The sequence below is a fragment of the Bison bison genome, unplaced genomic scaffold (genome assembly GCF_000754665.1).
Source record: "Bison bison bison isolate TAMUID 2011002044 unplaced genomic scaffold, Bison_UMD1.0 scf7180017864215, whole genome shotgun sequence".
Lineage (NCBI taxonomy): Eukaryota > Metazoa > Chordata > Mammalia > Artiodactyla > Bovidae > Bison > Bison bison.
Genome location: NW_011494787.1, coordinates 2,264,621 through 2,275,809, shown reverse-complemented (window position 1 = coordinate 2,275,809; position 11,189 = coordinate 2,264,621). Strand labels below are relative to the sequence as shown.

General features: G+C 37.3%; 1 protein-coding gene across 1 annotated transcript in view; it reads right to left on the bottom strand.

The window, feature by feature from the left end:
* The window catches only part of NFU1 (NFU1 iron-sulfur cluster scaffold), a 29,193-nt gene that overhangs the window by 1,937 nt on the left and 16,067 nt on the right, over positions 1-11,189 (bottom strand). The window contains exons 6-7 of the mRNA XM_010845313.1: positions 8,507-8,567; positions 3,667-3,841 (exon numbers count right to left, since the gene is read on the bottom strand). Coding sequence (XP_010843615.1) covers positions 3,667-3,841; positions 8,507-8,567 — 236 coding nt within the window. The remainder of the gene's footprint in view (positions 1-3,666; positions 3,842-8,506; positions 8,568-11,189) is intronic.

The window sequence follows — 11,189 nt, the reverse complement described above, 5'->3', positions numbered from 1 at the left end:
TAGTGATGCTTCCTAAGGCCCACTTGACTTCACATTCCAGGATGTCTGGCTTTAGGTGAGTGTGAGTGATCACACCATCGTGATTATCTGGGTCGGGAAGATCTTTTTTGTATAGTTCTTCTGTGTATTCTTGCCACCTATTCTTAGTATCTTCTGCTTCTGTTAGGTCCATACCATTTCTGTCCTTTACTGAACCCATCTTTGCATGAAATGTTCCCTTGGTATCTCTAACTTTCTTGAAGAGATCTTTAGTCTTTCCCATTCTGTTTTTTTCCTCTATTTCTTTGCATTGATCACTGAGGAAGGCTTTCTTATCTCTTCTTGCTATTCTTTGGAACTCTGCATTCAAATGGGTATATCTTTCCTTTTCTCCTTTGCTTTTCACTTCTCTTCTCACAGCTATTTGTAAGGCCTCCTCAGACAGCCATTTTGCTTTTTGTATTTCTTTTTCTTGGGGATGGTCTTGATTCTTGTCTCCTGTACAATGTCAGGAACCTCAGTCCATAGTTGGTCAGGCACTCTGTCTATCAGATCTAGTCCCTTAAATCTATTTCTCACTTCCACTGTATAGTCATAAGGAATTTGATTTAGGTCATACCTGAATGGTCTAGTGGTTTTCCCCACCTTCTTTAAGTCTGAATTTGGCAATAAGGAGTTCATGATCTGAGCCACAGTCAGCTCCTGGTCTTGTTTTTGCTGACTGTATAGGGCTTCTCCATCTTTGCCTGCAAATAATATAATCTATCTGATTTCGGTGTTGACCATCTGGTGATGTCCATGTAAAAAGTCTTCCCTTGTGTTGTTGGAAGAGGGCGTTTGCTATGACCTGTGCATTCTCTTGTCAAAACTCTATTAGCCTTTGCCCTGCTTCATTCTGTACTCCAAGGCCAAATTTGCCTGCTACTCCAGGTATTTCTTGACTTCCTACTTTTGCATTCCAGTCCCCTATAATGAAAAGGACATCTTTTTTAGGTGTTAGTTCTAAAAGGTCTTGTAGGTCTTCATAAAACCATTCAACTTCAGCTTCTTCAGTGTTACTGGTCAAGGCATAGACTTGGATTACCATGATATTGAATGGTTTGCCTTGTAAACAAACAGAAATCATTCTATCATTTTTGAGATTGCATCCAAGTACTGAATTTCGGACTCTTTTGTTGACTATGATGGCTACTTCATTTCTTCTAAGGGATTCCTGCCTACAGTAGTAGATATGGTCATCCGAGTTAAATTCACCCATTCCAGTCCATCTTAGTTCGCTGATTCTTAGAATGTCGATATTCACTCTTGCCATCTCCTGTTTGACCACTTCCAATTTGCCTGGATTCATGGACCTAACATTCCAGGTTCCTATGCAATATTGCTCTTTACAGCATCAGACCTTGCTTCTTCACCAGTCCCATCCACAACTGAGTCTTGTTTTTGCTTTAACTCCATCCCTTCATTCTTTCTGGAGTTATTTCTCCACTGATCTCCAGTAGCATATTGGGCAGCAAGTTAATTAAAACATTGGTCTGTGTTCCTTGTTCCAAAGGAGGTTTCCAAAAGCAGAGTCTCAGGTGGACACAGAGGACCATCATGATGAACTGGTATTTCCTAGCTCTATGACTAATATACAGAATTGACTTCTTTTGTTTTTATTTCAAAAGCATCTTATTTCCTTAAGCATAGTCCTAGGGAAATATACCAAATTGCTATTGCAAAAATATGTATTAGAAAAATGAATCCCTAAAAATGGTAAAGAGATTATACCTTTATAGTTGCTAGAAAATATACTAGCAACTAATCACGTTGGTCTTACTCAGATAAAAGTTCATTTTAAACCTTAGAAAAATATGAAGATTTTCATTTCAAGTTAAGTTACGGAAAAATACTAATGAATACTCGAAGGAAAAAATAAAAGGATTAGTATCTTTTCATGAGTTAATATATTACTCAGATAATAAAAACCAACTCCTCTGGAAAAGAAAAGGGTTATATAAACCTAAGACTATTTTTTTTCTTAGCCACACCTACTATAATTAAAACCAACTCAGGTTTATAATCCTACTGCCAATTCATCACCCAACCCTGGACAAGTGAATAAAAACCTTCCTTTGTCAATCTAGCAAAGTGTTAGCTATTTTTTTAAAAAGGCATACAGAGGATAATGGGGCCAAAATTAATTTTTTTTAAATCTAGATGAATCTGGTTCTGATCTGAGACAATCAATTCCCTCATAGTTTCTTTTGCACTGAATAAAAAATGGATATTTACTTTCAAGGAACTGATATTTTTATATGCAATCTCAGCAACATCCAATCAAAAAAATTTTGTCAATCAACTTCTATTTTAGGCAAAATATTCCTAAATTTGGAATAATGTTTCTAAATATTTAACGAAAACTAGGTAAACATGTACAACACACAAGGCTGTTACAGAAGAACACAGAGACCTAGGTATGATTATAAATCTCTCAAGGAATTATCCATTACCAGAAAGCTGAAACAGACACACAGAAGCTTTGCACCAAAGAAGGGCTTAACTCCAACTGAAGAACTAATAAGAACTTCAAAGAGGAGATGGCATGTGTTGTACCACAGGGACAGGTTTAAGTACTGCCCAGAAAAGAGTGAGTCTCACAGGAGCTGAGAGATGATGCCTTCTCCTTAAAGGCACAGAATTACCTGAAGCATTTTTTTTTCAAATTTTTAATTTTCATATTCTCTTTCCTTCCTTGATAATGGCTCTCCAGAAGGCCTTGCCTCTTGGTTGAGAATTATAGCAGTGAAGGTCACTATTACTGCTGAGAAAAATACTGGTACTATATTCCTTAGATATCTTTGGGCAGGAAAAAAATGTCGACATCAGGCTATAAATAAAGCTCTAAAACTCTATCTGTAACTGTACTTTGTACAACAAAGTATGATTCTTTGAAGGGCTTCTTGCCTGCATGTTTAAGAACAAGAAGTATTTAAATGTGAAGTAGTGGAGGGGCTCCCCTCATGGTACAGTGGATGAGAATCCACCTGCCAATGCAGGGGACACAGGTTCAGTCCCTGGTCCGGGAGGATCCCACATGCTGTGAAGCAACTAAATCTGTGCGCCACAACTATTGAGCCTGTGCTCTGGAGCCTATGAGCCCCAACTACTGCAGTCTGCATGCCCAAGAGCCCACACTTTGCGACATGAGAAGCCACCTCAATGAGAAGCCTGTGCACCAAAATGAAGAGTAGCCCTTGCTCATTTCAACTAGAGAAACCCCACACACAGCAACAAAGACTCAGTGCAACCAAATATTAATCAATTAATTAAAAAAATATGAAGTAGTAGAGCTCTTCCACTAAAGACTGATAAATGTCATCTATAAAATTCCATGATGTTTCCCTTTCATAATTTTTCTACAGCCAGAACAGCAATATGCCCTCTGTTTCCCAAGTACAAAGTGAAAGTGACTTATTTAATATTAACAAACCGTGTTGTTAGAAAATAAACCATGTAATATTTGGAAAACTGCTGAGCACACAGCAGGGAATTATTAACATAAAGATAATTCTCAAAGAAGGAGCCTGATAATAATGGTAACACAATGATATAGCAGTTGAAGAAAATGTCACGTCATGAATTTCTTTTCTTTCCAAAAACTTCATTTTAATATTAAATCTAAACTGTCATACAATATTGGCATACCTGTTCTACGCCTTCTACTTCTGGAATATAAAACTGCAGCATGTTCTGAATTCCATTTTTCAGAGTAATGATTGAACTGGGGCAGCTGGTACAAGAACCTTGGAGTTTCAGCTGTACAATGCCATCTTCAAAGCCTTTATAGATTACATCTCCTCCATCTTCCTGCACAGTTGGCCTGTAGACACAGAATATTTGTGATATATTTAAAATAATATGTTTTTATTGAAAAAATACAACACAGAGCTTAGATTTTATATTAATAAATTCACAAAGTTAGAGCCACTCTTATAAACAAGAATAACAACAGTTAGTAGCTAGTCTCATTTGTAACTTTCAGATAAAATGCCAATTCATTCATACAAGAACTTTATCTGCTTATTGCATTTTAATCTTATTTATCATTTAAGATTTCAAATTTCCTAATAATTATACTGATTACCTAAGATATACTCATTCACTTCTTTTAAGTAAATGGAGGGAGACTGACATGTGCTGGCTTTCTTTTTCCAGTTAAAACTTTTCATTGAAATATAAATAACTCAAAAAAATGCATAAATCACGTAAGATCAATTAAGTATATTTTAACAAACTGAACATATATATGTTCTAGACCAAGAAACAGAACACTGGAACCCCAGAAGTCCCCCCTATTCTTCCTTTTTACCACTCCTCCCAACCAAAGGTAGCCATTATTCCAACTGCTATCACCACTGACAAATTCTGCCTGCTTTTTAACTTTATAGTTTATAAACATAAATTTCATTTAGAAAGCACAAAGTATTAACTTTTTTAATCTGGCTTCTTTTTCTCTTTGCAAGACTCATCTACATTGTGGCATATAGTAATAGTTCATTCAATCTCACTGCTGCAGAGTATTCCATTAAGTGAATATGCCAGAATTTATCTATTCTTTTTTTAATATCTAGTTTTTACTTATTTATCTCTTTGGCTGCTCTGGATCTTAGCTGTAGCATGTAGGATCTAGTTCCCTGACTGGGGATTGAACCTGGGCCCCCTGCATTGGGAGTATGAAGCTTAGCCACTGGACCACCAGAGAAGGACTCATTCTATTGCTGATGGACATCTGGGTTAATACCAGCTTTTGGCTTTTACAAATGGCACAGCTATGGAGATTTTTTCAAATATCCTATGGCATACTGCTGCTTCTGCTAAGTCACTTCAGTTGTGTCCGACTCTGTGCGACCTCAGAGACGGCAGCCCACCAGGCTCCCCCATCCCTGGGATTCTCCAGGCAAGAACACTGGAGTGGGTTGCCATTTCCTTCTCCAGTGCATGAAAGTGAAAAGTGAAAGTGAAGTCACTCAGTCGTGCCCCACTCCTAGCGACCCCATGGACTGCAGCCTACCAGGTTCCTCCATCCATGGGATATTCCAGACAAGAGTATTGGAGTGGGTTGCCATTGCCTTCTCCATATGGCATACTAATAAACTACAACTAAGAATGTACCCAAGAGTGAAACTGCTCACCAAGAATAGGCTTATGTCCAGATTTAGTAGCTACTGCCAAACAGTTTCCCAAAGTTATTTAAACTTATATTCCCACCAGCAGTACACGAGAGTTCCTGTTGCCCTGCAAACTTGCCAACAATTGGTGTTGTCAGTTTTAATAATTTTAATCATTCCAGTGGATATGCAGTGATATTTCATTACAGTTTTAATCTGAATATCTATAATGAGGTTGAGTACTTTTTCATGTTTACTGTCATTTGGTTATTGTTTTTCATGAATTGTTACTCCAGTGCTTTTGTGAAGAGACTGCTCCAGTCTCTATTTGATTGTCTTTTTCTTAACATTATGTAAGAGATTTTAAATATATTCTGACGTACATATTATCAATGTCTTCTAATCTGTGCTTTGCTTCTTCATGGTAAGTGATATCTTTTGACGAAGAAGTCTTATTTTTATTATAGTCTACTTTATATGTCTTTCTCTTAAGTTTTTTTATGTCTTGCAAAAAAAAAATTTTGCCTATCCAAAGGTCATGCAAAAACTCTATTTTAAATTTCCTTTGCGATTTCTTTGTTGACCATTGGTGTTTTTGAAGAGCACTGTTTAGTTTCCAAATATATATAGATTATGTAGATACCTTTTGGTAATTGACATCTAGCTTAATCTAACTATAGAAAATAATATTTTCAATGATTTCAATCCAGAAAATTTGTTCAAGCTTGCTTTATGATTTAGAATATAGTCCCGTTTAGTAAATCTTCCATGTACACTTGAAAAAAAATAAGCACTTTGTTATTGTTGGGTGTAATGTTTCATGTGTGACAATTTAGTCAGGCTTGTTAATCACGTGTATAAAACATTCGTATTTTTACTCATCATTGTATGTGTTTGCTCTACTTGTTCTAAGAGAGATGTGTTGGTCTTCCACTGTTAATTGTGGATTATCTATTTCTCATTTTAGTTCTGTCAAATATTCTTCACCTATTCTGAAGCTCTTATTAGATGCATATGCTTAAAATTAGTGTATATTCCTCACAGAAATTACCGTTTTATTATTATGAAAGATTTCTCTTTATTGCTAGTAATGTCTTTAGCTATAAAGTATATTTTGTCTGATATCTGTACAACTATACCAGCTTTCTCTTATCCATTCTTTGCATGCTATATATTTCTCCATCTTTCTACTCAACCTTTCTTTGTCCTTATAGTTAAGTTATAGTTAAGGTACTGTCCTTATAGGCAGTATATAGCTTTTTTCAACAGGCAATCTGACAATTTTATTTCTTGTTAATTAACCTATATACAAACTCCAATACTTTGGCCACCTCATGCGAAGAGGTGACTCATTGGAAAAGACTCTGATGCTGGGAGGGATTGAGGGCAGGAGGAGAAGGGACAACAGAGGATGAGATGGCTGGATGGCATCACCGACTCGATGGACAGGGGTTTCGGTGAACTCCGGGAGTTGGTGATGGACAGGGAGGCCTGCCGTGCTGCAATTCATGGGGTCACAAAGAGTCGGACACGACTGAGCGACTGAACTGAACTGAACTGAATACAGATTAGTGCAGACTTCCCAGGTGGCTCAGTGGTAAAAAATTCGCCTGCCAATGCAGAAGATGTGAGTTTGATCCTGGGTTGGGATGATCCACTGGAGAAGGAAATGGCAACCCAATTCAGTATTCTTTGCCAGGAAAATCCCATGGACAGAGGAGCCTGGCAGGCTACAGTCCATGGGGTCTCAAAAGAGTCGGACCCAACTGAGCACACACAGCTCAGCAAAATACATTATACTGTTATTAATTCCCAGATATGCCAAGAATGAAGAACACTTACTCTTATACTTAGCACGTTATATTTTTGTCACATATTTAAATTCTACATATATTAAAAAGTCTACAGGATATTGTGAGACTTTTTTTGTCACATATTCTATGTCTATCATTTTTTTTTTGGCTGTATTTTCCATTCTCTTTTCTGTGCTTTAGCTGGATATTTCCTACTGCCCTATTAAAATATTCCAGTACATTAATCTTCTCTCCAACAGAATCCAGTGTGACATTCAACTAACCTAATGAGTTCTTAAGTTTAGCTATTGTATATTTTAGTTTCAGAATTACTTTTTCTTATAGATTCCAGTCTTCTGATGAAATTCATCTGACTTTCTGTTTTCTCTAACGTTTTATTCACAATCATTTTAAAGATCATGTCTGATAACTCTCACATCTAGGTTATCAATGGATTTGTTTTATTTTCTGTTGGTTCAGTTTCCAAATTCTATGCCTAGTAATTTGGGGGGCAATAAATGATGGACAACGAATATGAAGAACTAAAGTGACTTGGGATTATATTATACTAGAAAGGGTTCATCCTATCTTGTGGCACCAGCTTAACCCTCTGTGGAATTAAGTTCATTCAATACTGGCCTATAGTTTCACAAGGCTTGGTCTACCTCTGGCTTCTCTCTTTCAACGGTATAGTCCTCTAGAGAACCCAACTAAGAGCCTGGATGTTCTTTGAGGCCCCACCCTCCTTGACAGATACTAAACTCCAAGTTTTATCACTCCCAGCACCATAAAACTGCCAAAACTCTGCTCAGGTTTTCAACTGTCTTTTGTTTCACTTAGTCTCTTTCCTTTCACAGCTAAAAACAACTAAGTGCCTTGTGGGGAGAAGCTCTGAGTGCTGAGGCTTACATTTTTCTTTCCTCTGGGGTCTTGCTCCTTAAAGTCAAAGCTTCATTCTTCCAAATCTCAACAAATTTGCTGAAAGTTAACACAGTTTCTCTGTTTCTCAATGGCTGCTCTTTGCCCACCTTCTCATACTCTAACCTCACACCAAGAATGAGTAAATACCCCAAGAGAAGCTTCAGTGTGCTTCCCCTCTCTACAGAATCTTATTTGCTTTGGCAGCTATATCATACTGTCCAACAACAAACTTTTTGTGTATTTTACCTAGATTTTTTTGGAACTCTCAGCAGGACCATTGGTTTACTATAAGCAAAAGTGGGGCAGCAGCCTGAAAAGAGGTACTCCTCTCCTCACAGTTCTCCCAAACACTGTTAAGTCATTTTCTTCTTTCTAAGAAATTTGGTATTATAATAATATCAAATCCAAACAGTGACCATGAAAGATAAATTACATAAATTTCTGACTATATTTAGACAGAGTGTTATACATTTTGGAGGGACCTTTCCTGGTGGCTCAGATGGTAAAGAAACTGCAGACTTTAGAATTCAATTTCTGTGGTTACCTATTTTGTTTACATTAACTTATACTTGTTTTGGAACTCTACTACAACCTCAGAGACAACCAAAAATTTATTGCTACACTGTAGTGTATCTGATCTCAGGTAGAAAGACGAACACATACCGTATTCTAGTATCTAACAATTCCTTAATCATTGCCACAACTTCATCATCATCTTCAGATCCTAGAAACAATTACAAATAAAACATATCAACAAAAGAAATGTTATATCCATGCAAGTACAAATATTAAAATAAAGTGACTTTAACTTAATGTCTCATTAAAAAAAGCATAGAACATGCAACTTGGTATAGTGAAATAAGTGATAGGGGGAAAATGGAAGGATCATTCATTTGATTCTCTGAAGAAAAACTAAGGTGCACTGATCAACATGGTGATAACTGTGAATATACGAAAATAACATGATCTACTAATGATGTTAGGGTTTTAATTTTTTGGTCAATATATTTGTAAACTTTCATCCTTCTCAAGGATTGAAAAGGAGCAAAGAAAAGACATTGCCTGGATCCTGATGAAAACTTTGAGACAAAAAGGCACTTTTTAAGTCTTTTTTAACTACTTTTTAAGTTAAATTTTTAACCCCTCAATTTAGTGGTTTTCATGATGACAATCATACTAAGTACAGATATAAGCCTTATGGAAATTCTAAAATGTTCTACAAATCTGAACAAAAACCTCGTTTTTTTCATTTTTTTCTTTTCTAGAAAATTTATTTAATTTTTTGTTTTTAGCTACACTGGGTCTTCGTTGCTGCACACGGGCTTTCTCTGGCTGCAGGGAGCAGGCGCTACTATCCAGTTGTGCTGCATGAGTTTCTCACTGCGGTGGCTTCTCTGTTTTGGAGCACAGCCTTTAGCATGCATGGGCTCAGCAGCTGTGGTGCAGGGGCTTAGCTGATCCGAGACATGTGGAATCTTCCCAGTCCGGTGATCAAATCTACATCCCCTGCATTGGCAGGCTGATTCTTAACCACTGGACCACCAGCAAAGTCCATTTTTGTTTTCCTTTTTACTTTGTAAGGTTATATATAGATCTTCACATATGTCTATCTTTATGGGTTTTACATTTATTTGGAAAAAAATCTCTTTTATCATTGGGAAAACTAAAAATACAGCTAATTCAAATTACATTGCGACAGACACTAGGATTCTGGCAACAATATAAATACCAACATATTAATATTAAATTATATCAACTTTGATTTTTTTAAATAAACAGAATACAATTAAGTTAAAATTCTCTTACATCAGCAAACCTAAGTTCCTTTTGCCATCATCACTTCTATAGGCAACTGCTATCATTAGTTTAGTATATACCCTCCTTCTAGTACATGTTTACATTTACATGTCTATATTTACATTCACTGTTATGTATCTTGCTTTTTTCTATTTGCTGCTGCTGCTGCTAAGTCACTTCAGTCGTGTCCGACTCTGTGCGACCCCATAGACGGCAGCTCACCAGGCTCCCCTGTCCCTGGGATTCTCCAGGCAAGAACACTGGAGTGGGTTGCCATTTCCTTCTCAAATGCATGAAAGTGAAAAGTGAAAGTGAAGTCGCTCAGTCGTGCCTGACTCTTAGCGACCCCATGGACTGCAGCCCACCAGGCTCCTCTGTCCACGGGATTTTCCAGGCAAGAGTACTGGAGTCGGGTGCCATTGCCTTCTCCTTTTTCTATTTAATATAGACCTAAAAGGTTTTTCTGTATCAGCATATAAAGATGTGGCTCAATTTTCAAAATAAATGCATAGTGATTTTTATATGAATTTGTCTTCTTTTGGCTAGTTTTTAAATCATTTGTTTCCAGTTTGCTGCTATTTCTAACAATCCTGCTACTGATGTGTTTGTGTAAAGTATTCATCAGTGCACTTTTGCAAATATATCTATGAGGTAAATTTCTAGTGTTGGGTCGACAGCCTTGTGTATTTTTACATTTTGGCAGAGGTAGTCAAAGGCTCTCAAAATGATAAATCAGTTTTACATATATACCTATCAAGAATACATGTAACTATTTCATGTATTATTTAAAATCTGCATAAATGGTATATTTGTTAAGAATCTGTAAATAAACACTTCAGTCTCCTTTTACCACTTAATATTTTTTATATCTTTTCACATCAGATCACATCAGATCAGATCAGTCGCTCAGCAGTGTCCAACTCTTTGCGACCCCATGAATCGCAGCACGCCAGGCCTCCCTGTCCATCACCAACTCCCGGAGTTCACTCAGACTCACGTCCATCGAGTCAGTGATGCCATCCAGCCATCTCATCCTCTGTCGTCCCCTTCTCCTCCTGCCCCCAATCCCTCCCAGCATCAGAGTATTTTCCAATCAGTCAACTCTTCGCAGGAGGTGGCCAAAGTACTGGAGTTTCAGCTTTAGCATCATTCCTTCCAAAGAAATCCCAGGGCTGATCTCCTTCAGAATGGATCTCCTTGCAGTCCAAGGGACTCTCAAGAGTCTTCTCCAACACCACAGTTCAAAAGCATCAATTCTTCGGTGCTCAGCCTTCTTCACAGTCCAACTCTCACATCCATACATGACCACAGGAAAAACCATAGCCTTGACTAGACGAATCTTTGTTGGCAAAGTAATGTCTCTGCTTTTGAATACGCTATCTAGGTTGGTCATAACTTTCCTTCCAAGGAGTAAGTGTCTTTTAATTTCATGGCTGCAGTCACCATCTGCAGTGATTTTGGAGCCGAAAAAAATAAAGTCTGACACTGTTTCCACTGTTTCCCCATCTATTTCCCATGAAGTGATGGGACCAGATGCCATGATCTTCAT